The 17,733-nt window shown below is 43.9% G+C and overlaps 1 protein-coding gene across 1 annotated transcript; it reads right to left on the minus strand.

Annotated features, from left to right (window-relative positions):
- Positions 1 to 520: 520 nt before the first annotated feature.
- Ino80 (chromatin-remodeling ATPase INO80) lies at positions 521 to 13,865 on the minus strand. The gene is made up of 7 exons (XM_022855772.2): positions 13,036 to 13,865; positions 7,101 to 7,920; positions 6,142 to 6,884; positions 5,561 to 5,848; positions 4,518 to 5,390; positions 2,663 to 4,368; positions 521 to 2,434 (listed from the first exon to the last, which is right to left on the minus strand). Exons 2-7 carry the CDS (start codon positions 7,917 to 7,919, stop codon positions 1,506 to 1,508), a joined length of 5,358 nt encoding a protein of 1,785 aa, XP_022711507.1. The 5' UTR covers position 7,920; positions 13,036 to 13,865; the 3' UTR covers positions 521 to 1,505.
- Positions 13,866 to 17,733: the final 3,868 nt, after the last annotated feature.

A 17,733-nucleotide genomic window follows, 5' to 3' on the forward strand; every position in this document is an offset into this window, starting at 1 on the left:
TTTAAAAACTTACCTGGATGACTGAATTTTAACTATAACAGAGAATAGTATTAAAGAAAGTTGAAGTCACGAGTATTATTATCACTATTAGGAAAATTTATATCAAATGAAATATTTTTACAGATAACATTATATTATTATGGTTTCTAGTGACAATACCTTGTATAGCGTCTCTTTTAGATGCGTCACAAATCTCACTCTTCAACCGATGTTCGTCTTTGAAGTTTGATAGGGTCGATTTCAAAATTCGGTCACCTCTTCTGCAGAACAAAAACGCCAAAGTTAGGAAGTCAAAAAAAGTTTGAGTTTCTTACTCAGTGCAAAATAAAATGTTGCACCTGTGTATCGGTCGTTAGTTGATGTTATACTTTATTTTCGGTCAAAACTGGATCATGCAAACATAAGCAATGCTAGTGGTCATTTCGACATATTCCTTGATATTATAGTAACAAATGTGTTTCTATGTGCGCCTTTTCGGGCGATGAGCACTAGAACAACAATGGCTAGCAATAACACGAAGTTTACCAAGTACATTCTTCTTCAATTTATTTTCTTCCTCACTTTCTTATAAGTTACTCCACATAAGTGCTTCTTTTAGCTCATTCTTTCTTATTTGACTCGTTTTACAGTAAAACGGTTACATATGTACATCTTGCTCCACTTTTTTCAGCCGACTGTGTACAGCAACTATTTACACGACACTGATAATGAAAGAACAAAAAAAATACATTACAAGTTCCACAATTTTACTCTTTTTCTGTGTTGTTAACTTCTTTTGGTGATACTGGGTTGTTTCCTTTTGTTATTTTACCTCTTTAGCTTTACATATCAACTCCATTTGCTTGCTTATTTACTTATATATTTGTCGCGCACTACTTGTGTTTATTTTACTATGTACTATTCACGTATGATTATTTATATATACGGTTTCTGTGTATTTCTTATGTGTATGTAGTTGTCGGTGTGTTTCCGAAAAGTGTTTGAATTATTTTTATTGTATATATTTACGTAATTCTCTTTAATATTCAGTCAATAGGTGGGGTCACCCCCGCGCATCGTAGAGATAATCCTCAAGACTGGAGTTACCAGCCTATGCTGAACTCGCGCGCGTTTCTCCTATTGTTTCAAAGGTAGAGAGACTTCGAACATTACAAGGTCACCAGATTCGATGGACCGTTATCATCTGGACGTATCTTTAACATTATTTTTAATCTTATTATTAATTTAATTCATATTTCACAACTGACCAGGGCTATTAACTATTTGGAACTAGGCTTCTTTCGAATTTCCTACAACATTAATGGCGACAGCTTTAACGACGCTGTTAAACACATGCTACCGTGTACTGAATGCTCTTGGAAAGTCTCCATTAAACATGGCCACGTTGGTTTAGTACACTGATAATAGATGCATTACGGTAGGGGGCAGCACAAGAAGATACCAAGAAGGCTATGCCATTTAATTTTCTTCATCGGTCAATTGCGGTGGCGGTATTGTTGTCGTTGCTAAACTTTAACATTATCAAGCGACGAAAGATCAATATCATTAACGTCAATCTCTTCGAGGTTATCCAGATTTAGGTCGTTCCAGGCGAAGGCGGTGTCAGCCATCGCAATGCCACCCATCCCGACGTCAAGCACGACTCCCCCACCAGCTGCAGGACCACTTCCTATATTCATTGCACCACTATTACCACCTCCACTCCCGCCAACAGTATTAACAACAGCTGGCCCTACCCCGAGGACCGACGATGGCCTCTGAACTTTCGGGGGCAGAGGTGGAAGCGGTGCCTGTCTAGGTAGGGGCGGTGATACTGCGGTAGCCACTACCGCTGCAGCTGCCGCAGTAGCTTTAGCCGCTTCCCGAGCTTTGCGTTTCTCCTCCCGTTCTCGGTCGCGCTTTCTCTTCGGCTTCAACGGCTGCCGACTGCTCGGCGGCTTTTTAGTAGAAGACGAATGACTTGCAGTAACTAGGCCACCAAGAGATTCCCCACCACCGTCACCACCTGCACCAACTCCACCTGGCGGCACACGTTGCAATTCTTCGTCGACAACGAGCACGCCCTCAACGTCATCTGCTTCGTCTCGTTCGTCATCAGGTATTGCCACCATACTAGTCGAGCACAGACTGAGTTCGCTGGCCGGTGAAGCCGGTACCGAGTCGCCGACTGAGTCCTCGGGTATCATCGGTTTAATCTTCTTGGGCCGTCCCACCGGACGTCCTGTCGAACGGTTGCTGCGTTTTCGCTTCGGCAAAAAGCCCATCAAGGCTTCCGCTGCGTTAGCACCACCGTCACTACTTTGAGCGTTATTCTGGGGCGTCGAGGTTTCCGCTAGAACGGTTTGGGCCGCTGCTGCCGCCTGTTGCTGGGCCTGTTGTTGTGCTATCTGTGCCTGTTGCGCCAGCAGTCTTCGCTCTTCTTGTTTCTGGCGGACTACGACAATAACGCAATTACAAAGCAGAGAAAGACGGAAAACAACAACACAAGAATTAATGTACATGTTAATTTTTCAACAGGAGTAATGGACAACAACTGGTAGCAACATGTCTGACAGGCAGTACTTTGTTTACAATATCTCTATATTCACTCCATTGCTATACAATACATATATACGCCCTTTTGCTTGAATAATTCATACTTACGATCGCCTTGATTACTCACATTTTCTCTCTAGCTCATCGTCGTCGAGCAACAACGATACAACTTCCTTCGGCTTTAGTGCGTCGTGAGGCCGCATGTGTGTGCCGCTCATTACCATTCTTTGGATCTCACTCTTTTCACGCGCCCGCTCTAGAATACGCTCCTCTATAGAGCCCTGACAGATGAGGCGATATACCATCACCTGCTTGGTTTGGCCAAGCCGATGGGCCCGGTCCATAGCTTGTTGGTCCACTGTAGGGTTCCAATCCGAATCGTAGAATATCACAGTATCGGCGGCTGTCAGATTGATGCCGAGACCGCCTGCTCGAGTCGATAGAAGGAACACAAAAATATCGGCTCTTTCCTGGAAGTCCGCAACCATGTCACGGCGATCAGAGATACGAGAGCTACCATCAAGGCGGATATAGATGTAACGCCTATGCAGCATGAGCTCCTCAAGCAGATCGATCATACGGGTCATCTGTGAATAGATGAGCACACGATGCCCACCCTCCTTTAGTTGTCGAAGCAAGCCGTCAAGAGCGTGAAGTTTACCGCTCTGCGTTACCAGTCGCTCCTTGTTTGGAATTAAGATCTGCGACCAGCCCTGGGCCGGTCTTAGGCCCCGGACACCGAATTGAGTCCGGTCTTCGGCGGCTGTCATAAATGACGATGAACTACCAAGTTCCGGGCCCACTGCCGTTTTTCCGTGATGCCACCAGTTGAATGCTTCACGGCTGCCACAGACGGCAGCACGCTGCAGCCATCGAAAACCTTTGGGACTACTAGTGATCACTTCGGGAGGGGCAGCTACGCACGGTGACATTAAACAGCCAATCGTAAAATCTGGAGGTGGTATGATCGTTTCTGTCTGCTGAGCAGGCCTTTTTTTGTGAACTATATGTTCGACTTTAATCTTGACTCCATCGCCGTCATCGTCAAGATGTTCGTTAAGTTTTCTCACTCGGTGTTCATAGTGAGCAGGCGATTCTGCCATCGGAGTTATAGTGATGATCGACTCGAAACAGTTGCTCTCATCCTCAACTGAAAACAGTAGGTTACGTAGAGCGCTATATTTAACCGCCGGTCGGGGTGGAAGAATAACTGGCAGGGCGAACCACTCGATGGGTTCCTCCATTACGGCTTGATGGTACCGTCGTTCTCGACGAACGTTTTCCATCTTTGCGATCAACAAGCGATCTAGCACACTCCCCAAAGAACATTGCGTTACTTCCGTGGCCCCCAGTCCAGTTAAAGACAGATACTCAAACGAGTTGTTAAACGTATTGAAGTTAACAGGCGAGATATTTTCGACATAGCTCACGGGTTGGCTGCGTTCATATATCTTAGCAGGTATCCAAATATTTACAAAACGGCGACTGACAATTGGCTTTAGGAACAGTTCTTCATCGAAGTAGCTCTTTGGCAGAGAGACCGGATTTAGCTGCATGAAAAAGGGGCTGCGCACATCTTCACGCTCGAATAGGTCGGGGTGATTGCACACCTTTCGGAACTGCATCACGATATTCATTAGACAACTGGTCGCTGAACTTACGGCTTGCGCTGATCCAGCCATACCCACGCCTAGACCCGAACTCTGCATCAGGTCTTCAATACGGATCTTCTTTTTCAAGGCTGCACACATATCCTTCTGGCGTTGGCTCAACGGGCAGTCGATGCGAATCTCTATTTTATCCGAAAGCTCATTTTCTACGTCTTTTTTTATTCTGAAACCGAACGAAAAGATGTATAATACCAGTCACTATCAGCAAAACTATCCCACAATGAGGTTTTAGAGTGAGACATCGTTTACCCCATTCATTACGTAACAATCTTCGCGTCTTTTTTAAATGGAACATTTTATAATAGTACCTACCTTCTCAACATGAATGGCTTGAGAATCATGTGAAGGCGCGACAGATGTTTCTCGTCGATTGCGGTCTTGTTCTCTGCATGGCTCTCGATATCCTTTGAGAACCACTCGTTGAATTCCTGGTGCGAATCAAAAAGCGAAGGCATAATAAAGTGGAGCAGACCCCACAGTTCCTGCATAGCATTCTGTATTGGTGTTCCTGTCAGCAGTAATCGATTGCGACATGAGAAGCTCAGCAAGACTTTCCAGCGCTGACTTGCTGTACTTTTGATTGCCTGAGCTTCGTCAAGCACCATGTATTGCCAGTGTATTCTCTGAAAGAATTTCACGTCCTGAATGACGAGCTGATAGCTTGTGACCACAACGTGAAACTGGCTTTGCTCTGTGTGGAGATCCTGATTTCGAGCTGACCAGAATTTTCGAAGCACTTTTCTGTCTGCTGTATTGCCCCAGTATGGGACAACTTTTAGGCGCGGCACAAACTTGCTGAGTTCCTGTTGCCAATTGTGTAATGTCGAAGCTGGTGCGATCACTAGGAACGGACCCCAAATGGCTTGGCGCTCCACAAGCGCGCAAAGAAACGCGATTGTTTGGACCGTTTTACCCAAGCCCATCTCGTCCGCCAAGATACCATTGATACCTCTGTCATAAAGCCCATATAACCAACTCATGCCCTTTATTTGGTATCCCTTTAATGTCCCTTGGAACATTGACGGCTGCGGAAGTTCCATCTGTTCGTCCCCTCCCTTTTCAATATCATTATGTGTATTCTCCTCCTTTGGTGCCCGTACGCCAAATTCGGCGTCGAAGTTCTCGGTCTCCTGTCTATGTGCCAAGAACGCGTTCCGCGCATTGTGGAGAGCCTCGCTTTTCAATCTGAAGTTTACGAGAAATAAAGGTCACGTTAAGGCGGATCATATCTGCTACACATTTCTAATATAATCTACTATTGCTTTCTTGCCAAGGGTTGCACAGTTAAACCAAACCATATATGTTAAGTAAATACTGCTAAAATTTCATCAGAAATGTCCTGTTAAAGTTCTAACCTGTCCTCGTCGAAATCAACATCGTTGGGATCCCGCACATGGTCAAGCTTGCCCAGTATATCTTGTGTGGACGCGTCTTGTTCATCCCCAGTCCGCTTTCGACTCATAAAGTGTGCGTATAGCTCGGTCTGCGTAATAAGGAAATTAAGTTTACGCTGCTGCCGTTTGGCTTCTCGCAACTCTGCGTCGACTTTTAATTGCTCTAATGCTTCTTTTTCTGCCCTTTTCCTTTGGTCTTTCTCAGCGCGATCATAGCGTTTCCACAATGCTTGCATTTCTCTACACAATCTGCAAATGAAACAGTGAAATAATTAAAACAGCTGCTAAATTAATAGTTTGAGATGCTCGATCTATAGATATGAATACTATTGTACATGTAAAGTGACAACTTTAATCTAAACAGAAATAGCAAAAAATGCGTCAAATAAAAGTATTTACGTACCGTAGCGGTATCACCTATTTTCGCTGATCAAAACACCACATTTTTCTTAATCCTACGACATTCATTTAAGAACACGACGCTTTTGTAAAACAACCACGTACAAATAGCTGCATTAATTAGAACTGATAATTACGATTACCTTTTCGACCGAGACGCATTTTCCCTGGCGATCTTCTGCGATGCGAGGGCCCGTTTCCGTACTTCGCGCATGCATCCGACAGCGAGCTTTTTAGCCAAATGTAGACTTTCCTTTCGTGATGCCTGGTTGTGCTTGAAAGCCCGGTGCGCGTCCTTTTTGCTCAAGTCCGACCAAAGTTTTCTACGTTTTGCCGCAGCTTCGGCAGCCAACTGCGCAGGCGTCTTTTCCTTTTTCTTGCGCCCTCTTTTGACGACTTCGACAGGAGGAGTCTGCTGTTCTGTTATCGGTGGTGGCGGTTGTTGATCGCTTTCCGAGTCCGAGTTGTCGCTGTTGTCCTCACCGCTGGAAGAGTCGTCACTACTACTGCTGCTGCTCTGCAGGCCCCACTGATGCGCCGAGTTCCCCCGACCGCGACTAACGTGGGCTCCAGCGAAGCGCTTCTTTAGCAAACGAGCCTTTTCGGCGGCGATCATCGCCTCGACCTCCTCGGGTCGGAAGTTTAACCGCAGCTCCTCTTTGTCATCGAAGTCCGCCTCAAGGCTGATAGGCTCGTTCCGAGTGAGAACACCCCATGATTTGTACTTGTATTTACTGTTCCTCAGGGCCCCCTCTTGATCCTGCGACCGTTTCTGTAGCTGTTCACATATTCGTTTCCGCTTCTTATGCAATTTCAGCCATTGTTTGAGGTCGGTTTCTGTCGGCTCATAATCGGAGTCAGTTGATGATGGCTCTTCGAGTAATTGCTGAAGAGCCATATATCGAAAAGAAAAATTCAGCAAAATTATTCACTCATATGGTTGCCTCAGTTATAATTATTCAAAAAGACACGATCGTAAATCGTAGATTTTTTTGCCTTTGCCATAGTCATTCCTTACATTTTTTTTCATTAATAAAGACGAAATGTTGAAATTCTCTTTTACATATAATAGCGTCTGTCTTGCCATATGATAGATATTTACCTTGTACAAGTTTCCATCAGGGCTTTGATAAATGCCCGCGTCAAGCCATCTCAGTTTTACTGCTTCTTCCTTTAGCTTTCTTCGCGCATCACCCGGATTAGCAGCGTACGAGTGAAGAAAATTCAATAGTCGTGGGGCGTGCCGTTCGAACGTCTCCTCTGGGGGAACCCGAGCCATAACCGGATAGTCATGATCATAGTCGGGCACCGAAGACGCGGCCAGGGACGAGGGAGATAGAAGATGCAGGCCCGCCCCGAGTGTTGGCGGTGACAGAGGGACAGGAAGCGTCCCTCGCGGGACGTTTCCTGCAATCGCTTGCGCATCGCCGCCTTGTGGCATTGGTGAGACGCCTGCAATCGTAGCTCCAAGCAACGGCACATGCTGGTGATTATATCCCATCGCTGAAGCGGGCTGGCGTCCCAGTAATGTCGTGGTGTCTAGCGCGTTCTGTTGATGTAACAAGTTCGCCGTAGCTGTATCATTAGCTATCACTGCTGACGGTGCCCCTGCAACTGTCTGCCCCTGACCGGGGCTTCGGCTACTAGGCGCTCCCGTTGTTCCGGTTGTTGCAGCTGATGTTGTAGATGCTGTTGATAACGTTGTTGTTGCATTCGTTGGCGTCGACCAGAGGTTCGTATGGGGCTGACACTGTGGAGGTGCTCCATGTGCCACAAGGGGGTGTGGATGATGAAACGGATGATGTTGATTTTGTTGTGGATGTAAATGAGGATGATGTAACTTATGACTAGGAGGATGATGTTCACCTCCCGCGTTAGAGGGCCCCCCTCGCCCACCCCGAGAAGGGTAGATCAGGGGCATCCTGAAAATAAATTAAAAGAAACGAAATTAAAAGTAAAGAAATTTAACAAAAGAGTACGGTAATGGTAAACAGAGCAGCACAATCGTGAGTTTTATTCTTAAACACCAATAACTTAAGAGTTTTGTGCCACTCTGCCGTCCTATAATTTCTCCAAATTGTAAGTTGATTTAATGTTTTAGTATGAATTAACCACTCCGTGACGTTCGGTCAGTCCAAGTATCCCTAGTGAATTTTGGAAAAATTCCTAGTGGGATTTCAGGCTATCAGGTGATTGTGACTTTTATTTTGCTCACTGCTCCAACTGCTGGAACTAGTCAATATGGTTTAAGAGGCTGAAGTGGATGGATTAGCGGTGAGCGTTCTCAGTTCTGGTAAAACCTTGGGTATGCTGTCATTGCTTGGAGCAACTTCATTTCTCACATAGTGCTTCTACTCTGAGGTGCTGCGTTTTATTAATTATAACATGGGCGACGCCTAGAAAGCCAATTTAGCCTTAAAAATTCACATAATTTTAATTATCTCTATTTTACAGATGAAACTGAGTGCACTAAGGACAGTGCTAAAAATTTTTTCAAGGTAGAGTAAAAGTAACATCTGCCGGCCCTAATGTTTGGATAGCGGACACCCTCGTATATTGCGTCAATGCATTGCATTGCAGACTTTCTTTTGAACCACAATAACCAATTTCCTTCTAACTACTGAGCAGTGCAAGGATTTCCTACGTGCAAAAATAATCAGCCTCCAGAAATTTTACAGAATAGTTTTATACATTCTAAAATATTTCCTCTACTCAGTAGTTTGAAACATATGTTAATTTCTCATTGAGATGAGCATATCTACTCTCATCAAGAGCGAATAATTAATACGGGACTTGAACAAACTAATGTAATGCAAATGGCAAAGTAAAGAAAATAGAATGAACACACTAAACATAGCTTGTGATTTATTTGATTTTTGATTTGAACTCCTGCAGCGGCGATGTCATGGTTTAGGCTTAAGACGGGTTCTTGGTCAATCACATAGACTGGTTGTAGAGTAAGAGATACTTCTCATGAAAGCCACATACAATCAGCGTAAGTATCGTCGCCTCCCCTGCAAGTAACTCAGTTGGTCAAATGAATTCCAACACTGATACAAGCAACATTCTCGTTGGCAACAAGAATGTTGTTGGAATAACATTAGGATATAATTGTTACAGCAGAGAAACAGAAGGAATCATAAAATGAGTTGTTCAGCATGATCATTTTATAACAAAAAAAAAAACACAAAAGCACGGCAAAATATTGGCCACGTGTCTATCAGACTCTTTTTGACCAATTTCAAGAACAATATGTAGTCAAAATTAATGTTCCATTATACTACGATACATTAGTTGTAATGTCTTACAACAGTACGAGTTTGATGGCGATAATACATTTGCCAAATATATTTTGCAGCAATAAATCGTTCAGAATAAGTGGCCTTGTGCCTTATGTCGAATTGAATAGCAGATGGTTTCTACCACCAAATCACTTCGAAAGGTGCGCGATTCACAGTGGCAGCGCTAAAGCCAGCGTCACCTAGTGAGTTATCGCAAGAGCAGTGCGTATAGATTCCGTGTTGAAAGTTCTGGACGATCTTTATTGCGTCGGGACAAAGGGTACAATTCAAAGGACAACTCAGCGAAATATCCGCATCATAACAAGAAGCTTTATTGGAGCACTGCTAATCGCAAGCTTCACATTTTCATATTTTTGAGGTAGAAGAAAGTTAACGAGCTATAACGATCGCCAAAAAACGATTTAGCGTGTAATCCGAATTCCCTACACAGAATTAGGTAGACTTTTCAGTGTCATTCCGAGCATTTATTATAGGTCGAATCAGATATCACCTACCACTATCTAACTATGGAAACAAATCACTCTGTGGACGAGTGAATTCGCTAGGAGTGAGTGGTAAGATTGGACAGTGTCGATCAGTGGTTGCTCTTTTAATCATCTGTGTTATCGGTCAATCAAAAATTTAATGGACTCCAGTGGACGAGGTTGCCAAGCTGAAACAAGCGGCAATGCGCTTGTTAGTCTATAAAGCCTTCTGACCGGTAAATGAAAACGATGTTCAGTCACCAGCTATAACAGTAACTATCCCGGAGAAAAATGTCAAACACAGAGACAAGTCGTTTTGTCTGGTTCTTTTTGGACTCATCTGGTGTGTACATGTCAGCACCCCTCTGTTTGTCTATGCTCGCTAAACTGGTTATTCGTTAAGTATTCTAAACGTAACATTACTAACACAACAAACGACATTCGAGCAAGCTAGCCTGGAGCGTGTGTTGTTACGCAAACGCACGCAAAGTTTGTTACAACAAAGGCGCTGCGTCTATAGCCGCCCGTGCCTCCAGGCATACCACCCCAGCAACATCAATAACAGTATTATGGTCGTTGTAACGGCGATGATATTGGCGGCTGTTTTCCCTTGGCATGGCTGTTGCTTCTAGGCTATGGTTAGTGCTCCTGATAGAACCCACAGTAAATGACAAAGACCTAACTGTTTTAGCGGTGGTGGCTGTAGTCGCTATGGAATAATTAAATACTGCTTCTTTTGTTATATGCTGTTCATGGTCGCTTGCTATTAATTGTGTGACGTTGGTTCTGACACCCTGATGCTGTCGGCATTGCCTGGAAATTGTTCCTGTGGACAATTAGTCTGTAGAGAAGTATGTGCTTCTTTTGATACTTGTAAGTTTTGTTGGCTACATGCAAAAGATAAGTTACAAGACCACAGTGGAATATAATTTGGCTTAAATCATAGTTCATTAATATATCAAATGGCAGACAAAAGTCATTCAGGCTTTGCGAAAATACATACATGTTCTACACGTTTTTCCGCATTGTTGTGAAGTCTGACGCGAGGCTGCTAGCTTATCTACTGCACATATGACTGGAGTATTAGAAATGTCATGTGCCTATACCGTCTTCGAGTGATGAGCGGCGATCGGTTCAGTGTATCGGAAAATAACAGGTCCACAAGGATATAGGGAATAATCGCAAAACCAACCAGCCAAACTCATCACTATCGCCATCACTGTTACTGCTTCCGCGGCGAATGCCAGTGGCGCTCAATGATTACTCCTCAGGCTACTTGAACTGGCTGTGGTCCACTCTATGACGACAGGCAGTAACCACCATTGCTGCCGCTGCTGGTCGACAGTCGGGACCTTTCGCTTTGATAGTACTCAGGCATATACATGAAGCCATAATAAACTGTGGCCGGCACATTTACTTGTGTGGATCGAGTAGAATGAGCACTATTGTCCATAACCATCGGCAACGGCAGCTACACACTAGACTGTCGTTACCACAGCCCAGCTCAGCTTAAATCTGTCTTACTGTTTGCAAGCGTCGTTTCTTAGACATAAAACGACATATCTGCCGCTACAGCTCTTTGTTCTGGAGATGTCACACGCAACAGCGCCAGCAGCACTTAGAAAACACGCGCACATGAGACCATGGAAGTGTTGAGCACTGATAAAACAACGAGCCTTCAATAGTTATTGAGTAATATATTCATTTTACGATTTCTATGTTCATTTTTAATACAAATATTATTTCAAATCTTGTTTAAATATGATATGCTGCATGTTATTGTACTATTCGCGAAAAAACGTGGTAGCCTTGGAAACGTTTTATATTTTTTGTCAGACACCGAACATCTTTCACAAGCTGACTTCTATCAGCGCTCCAAATGCCCATAAGTGCAATACGTCAGTCACAAAGGCAAAACGGAATTGCTGGAGACACAACTGTGCTCCAAAAAGTTAACCAAGGGCCCAATCAACGGTGATATTTTTGCTTTCCGTTTGGTGAGAAGTCATTCAATGGCAGCAATCGCAGCCTTCATTAAATTGAGAATTTTTTCGTGCATTGCAACTTGTAGTAACTTTGATTTTGCCTTCAGTGATAGTAGTAATGGTTGTGATTATAATAACACCACTATATTATTAAAATCTTTCTCTTGTTCTATTCTAAAGGTTATCACATCCTTCTGCAACGCACTCAATCCTGCTAGATGAAGGCTCATAGAAATAGAACCAATCTACGTGAACCACGCAGCCTCAGTAAGCTAGCTCAGAGTGAAAGTCTCATGCAGTGTTGCTTTCTTCGCAGGACACATACGGAACTTGTTTTTATAGCGACAGCTTAAAAAACAAACATTGCAGCATTATCCGTAATCATTACGAATATCCTTCATTCAAAAGAGTCCCAAGAGCTTGGTACCTGTAGGCATCCTGAAAGCTGTGGGTACCGTATCAGTGGAACATTCCGCTTTAACGAGGAGGCTTATGGTAGTAGTGTTAATACTAGTGATACGTATTTACGTTGGGCACATATCCAGCTATTAGCACACAGCAGACAGGCCGGACAGACACCACAGACCACAAAAGACACTAACTAATCTTGAATTCACGCACTGTATCTGATATAGGAAGGTAGAATTAACATACAGCAGAAGAATTAAGAATCTTAGGTCCATTCGATACTTCGATTTATCCACTGTGGAACCATGGGCACACGAATGATTCTAGTCGCTGTTGCAACTGCCCCCATAGTAACTAGTATGTCTCTCTATTTGTGAAGGCCTTGCCTTGTTAGTGTTGCTGTTGATGATGAGATGCTACCATCTCTTGTTACTATTCGTTCGGTAGTTTACTGATTTATTGGCGCAAGCGACAGAGCAATACAGTGCTACTACCCGACGTATCGGCGTCTGAAGTCTCTTTTCTTTTTGACCACAATCGCTACATAGATTTGATACGTATTCTATCGACCTATTGACAGCGTCGCCAAGATTTTACACAGATACAAGATACGCATAGAAGATACACATACGATTGACCAGGGTTCACATATACACAGTCGCAGACCCACACATGCACACGCACGCACACAGAATAATTATCCTCAGAGGGAGATAGAAACAGGGAGAGAATGTTGCCCTGATGCATCCTTGATCATACAACGCACACTCACACGAACCGAGATTGCAAATAAGGAATCGTGCACATGTATTGGTTCGTTTTTCCTTGCTTGCCGCTGGTTGAGCGACTTTCGCAGCAGTAGAAATACGTTCGCGTACCTCTGTTAGGGCGCTAGAGTTGCTCTTTGGGCGGCTGTCTAGCCCGGCGAGGCATTCCCGTACGACAGTTATAGGGCAGCTGTACACCGAGCACAGGACGAACTTAAACACTGTAGTAGATTGCTGATCCTGGCAGCAGTTAATTAGATCGTCGTCGCTGCCGCCGCCGTTGTGGGTCCTCCGACTGCCAGCCACATCTATGTGTTAACTTTATAGGTAGCACCTTCGATGTGCCTGGATCTGCTGTCGTGCTGCCGTGGCCTGGTCGTTGTTCATTGGCGAGTCGTTTCGCCCGTTCACGGCAGCGAGTGCGCTGCTAGCCCGACTCGGACCGCTGTTAGCAGTCGCTGTTGGCTGTGCTTTCGCCGATGCTGCCACAGCTTCGGCCGGTTGTCCGTCCATTACTCTCCCCTCACACAGCAGCAGCAGCTCGCTGGCTCTCAACAGCACACACCAAAACAACATCCCACCACCATAGCGACGCCATTGCTCGCTTGCTGCTATACTACAGCAATGGCACCACCAGTAGCCGTAGTCGCACTACTGCTACCGGCCCGCAGCAGCAGCAGCAGCAGCACAACAATCAACACCAGCGCAGCAGTAGCTGCTAAACGAGACTCAGCTTGCCGCCACCGCCGCCAGCCGCGTGCTTCGTCCGTCGTCGACTGGTTGCTCGGCTTGAGCTAAGCGATCGAGCCAACAGCTAGCGAGTTACTAAACAATCAAACGAATGAACGAATCACAGGCCCGCAGCAGCACTCAGCGAATTGATCGCTGCGACGGCACCCACTGCCAGCTCGCCAAAGAGAGCTCACGCCGCTGCCTCGACAGCAGACGATTTAAGCGAGACATGACCCTACTAGCCTGGCGGAGTCTTGCCAGCTAAAATTTCTATCCGCCTCTGTTGACTCCGACACAACAGCGGCTCCGCAGCAAAACTCCAGACCCACACACACACACCCACAAACCACACAGGTCGCAGTAGGGATGCTGCATTACACACAGTACAAACAAGAAGTGCCAAGACACACACATACAGCCTTGCCTAACAACCAAGCTCGGACACATTCGAAACTGCAATGACCCATACAGCTCGAGTGTCGGCGCCGATCCACGACGAATTACCTATGGCGGCGGAGCTGCTGTCGATCCGGCTGGCTGCTCCGCTAAAACAGCGGCAGAGACGATGCTGGCAGTGGTTCTCATTAGTCGACTGTCGTCTGCTAACGATTGCCTTATGCTCCATGCCTGTCTTCCTGCCCGCTATCGCTGCTTAGCCAAGATTGCTAGACATTCTTGTTACGGTCGAGGATATAAGCAGCGGCGCGTGTTCTTAACTAGCAGACCCTTAGTGGGGACTAACCTGCGCTAAACAGCGGACAAAACCGTCCGTCAAATAACTCCAAATGGATCAATAAGCAAAACGACGGGACACACACATCTTGCGCGCGCGCCACTCCGCGCTGCGCAGCGGCGCCCGCGCGAACGATCGTGATCTGATAGACCACCGCTAGCAAAATAGAGCTAGAAATGGGTCTAATCTAACAAAAAAAACCGTGCTATTAATGTAAGGCGCACTATTCAGGTATTCAAAAAGAAGTAACAAAAAATGCAAAACTAAGTTTGTATATAGATGTGTAGAAATAATGCACACCCTATGTAGTCGTCGGCAATAAAATTTGCTGGACTATAAATGGCAATAACTGACTAAAACAAAAATATCATATAAAGCACTCGGCATCCGTACGTTTTGCCATTCGAAATTAGCTTGTTGCCCAAAAAAGTTTTATTGATAACCTGTACGCTGAACGATAAGTAATTCCAACTTACTCCAAGCAAATAGTTTGATATTCTCTAAGGTTTCTGGAAATAAAAGTTCAATGATCCACGCGTGGGAGCTTTGCACAACATATCTTTGTAATGGCGAAATTGCGTTGAGCAGCATTAGAATCAGAAGCGTCGTTCTTCGTTTCGTCGTATGGGCACGGATGACATAAATAAAGACGATGAAGTGGTGTTTGGACAAGAGACGACTGCACGCAAAACGTTGTTATGTTTTAGCCGGTGTCGACCGTAAACTAGTGAGCTGTTCATTATTATCCACTGTTGGCAGAACTTACAAGTGCAGATCTGCTGCTTCAGAAAACCAGCAACACAGGACTCCATACGCTTGTACTAGCAAATGATATACATATGTACATCGTTTATATATATGGAAAACGTTAGGGTTTTCACATTTTCAAAAAAAACATCAACTGCGTAGTACGTGTCGTTTTAGCTGCAAAAAAGCTTTTGAAAGTACCTATCATCGTTGACATATTCGAGAACAAATTTATCCCAAAGCAGATAGTACTTAACAACTTTCCATAATTTTATAAATAGCCCAAACTATATACACCTGAACTTCCGAGATATATAAAAAATGTATATATTCAAAAATATAAGTCTATTAAATTAATTCGCCTTTGTCCAAAATGCAATGTTTACTAATGAAGAATCTAAAAGAAAAGAGTTAATATAAATAAACATTCACTTCTTATTGGTGCACGAGTTCTGTCAAAAACGTATGCACAAGATGCGCGGCCGTTTGTGCGGGATAATATATAATTGGATTGCTTCTTTTGTCGACATTTTGGTGATAAATGTTGCCGTATGATATTTCTTTAAAATACGAAAGCTTTCGGAGTGACAGCTCTCTTTTGTACTACAGTGCTCACGTGCTTGCCTTTTAAATATTTAAATATTAAATATAAAAGCGAGTGTGCTGGCTAGCCTTTTAAAGCAATCCTGTTTGACGGCAATACCAGATATGAAGTTCAAACATTTGGCTCACATCTATGTCTTAAAAACAATTGCGAGGCTCTTTTTCTACATTTGACGAACAAGTGATGCTTGTCATAGTTTTTGATCAAATATTAACAACAATTATATACTGCTTTTGATTAATAAATGAAAAACGAAAATGTTTGCGTCAGCTTTTTTACGGAAATCGATTTCTTAGCAGGGTCTCGAGGGGTAGTAGCTACAGTATGAACAAAGAGTGTATTTGGCTTTTCGCTAATTTGCCATTGTTATATACTGTATATATATATATATATATATATAGATCAAGCAGTGTGCCTTCGATTCTCGACCTTGCTTTGTTCTACCAGGTTAAGTGACTGCATCCAAAATAAAGAACAAACCAAAGTATCAGAAGCTCAAAGTACCTACTTGTGTGTACATAGAAAATCTATTGCACAGCAACGTTGCGCCTACTCGGCAACTCCACAGACTCTCCTATGGTTTAGCAATCCCAAAAAGTAGATCTTACATTTGAGTTCTCCGGAAGGACACAATCGTTCACCATTACACTACCTTCAAGCTTTCTCTTCACACTAGTTTACACACATGTGACACCAAGATCGCACAATTCAGATTAAGGATTGTGGAGCTAGGTGTGCAACTCGACGATAAAGATGCTATTTCCGCACTATCTTCAGTGTCTGTAGGTTGGTCCTCGCTATATCGCCCCTATTTTTTGAATAGACAGGACCTTATCTACACAATAATTCATGGTAGTTATGACTTGATATAATAATCGAGCACGCTAATACAACTAGGACAAGTTACATTTTCATGGAATTGACTCAATAATTTGAAGTGCTCATCTTTTACTGAAGTAGCACTTTTTGTGAACTTGTCAGGCTGGCGAAAACTACTACTTGGTTTAATTTTTAATTATACTCGATTCAGTTTATTCTAGAAGAAAATAGTTTAAGAGAAAAACATCTTTTAGTCTTGCAAGTGAACACTTAATGGTCAAGTTCCTGTTTTCCGGAGGCCATAGCACGGTGGAAACTTACTGATGAGTAGTAAAGACATTCAGAAAGGAGGTCTCAAGCGACAGCACAGTGCGTGAATGGGGCGAACGCTTCAAGAACAGATTAAAGTGTTGAAAATCAATAAGGAGGGGTGACCAAATGCCGGGACACGAAGGACGCGCCTTCCAGCGCAATCTAGGAAGTTTTTCATAAAAGTCAAGTTTCGGAGTCCAAGGGCTCTGTTGATCAAAACTAGTATTTCATATGTAACGTGCTACAGATTTACAATTCAAATACTGAACATGAGGAAACAAAGCAAGAAATGGAGTCAATTCACGGGGGACGCCAGGTTCGTTGAAGATGCGTGTGGTGTATTCCACATGAAATTTGCGGAAGTTCTGTCACTAAAAAAACTTCGTAGGAGCATACGATTGGTATGAACGGGGAGTGTTTTATTCTTTACAGCCGGCCGAAAATGAGTTAGGCGAAAACATGGCGGTGCACTGGAGAGAAATCGAGTTTGGCGGCAATGTCAAGTGGGTTCGGATGTGTGGTGGCGGTGGCACTTGCAATGGAAACTAGGGGCTTTTTTTCCTGTGAGAGAGTCGCCAAAAACGAAACAATAAATACCATCCGCAATCTCATTAGACTCTGGGCCGAGGACAAGGCAATCGAAAGCGCGCAGTCTGGTCATTTGATGCAAATACGAGATATCATTGTCATGCCCCAATTACTTTCAGGATAAAGCAAATAATCCAACGTTACCAGCTACGCACTTATTCTCTAATCCAAATCCATGTGACAAAAAGGGTGGCTGGTTGGCAATCATATCACACTATATATATATATATTTATATTATTAACGTTTCCATACGTTATTTGTCAAAGTATATAT

This window comes from Varroa jacobsoni, unplaced genomic scaffold, assembly GCF_002532875.2.
Source record: "Varroa jacobsoni isolate VJ856 unplaced genomic scaffold, vjacob_1.0 scaffold_228, whole genome shotgun sequence".
NCBI classification, from domain to species: domain Eukaryota; kingdom Metazoa; phylum Arthropoda; class Arachnida; order Mesostigmata; family Varroidae; genus Varroa; species Varroa jacobsoni.

Bases quoted from the DNA above. Each gene is read 5' to 3' on its own strand.
- Ino80 (XM_022855772.2), bottom strand. From the start codon at position 7,919: ATGCCCCTGATCTACCCTTCTCGGGGTGGGCGAGGGGGGCCCTCTAAC. The intron at 6,885-7,100 runs GTAAATATCTAT...ATGGCTCTTCAG, and splicing joins CTGATGGAAACTTGTACAAG to CAATTACTCGAAGAGCCATC. The intron at 4,369-4,517 runs GTAGGTACTATT...GTTCGGTTTCAG, and splicing joins AAGCCATTCATGTTGAGAAG to AATAAAAAAAGACGTAGAAA.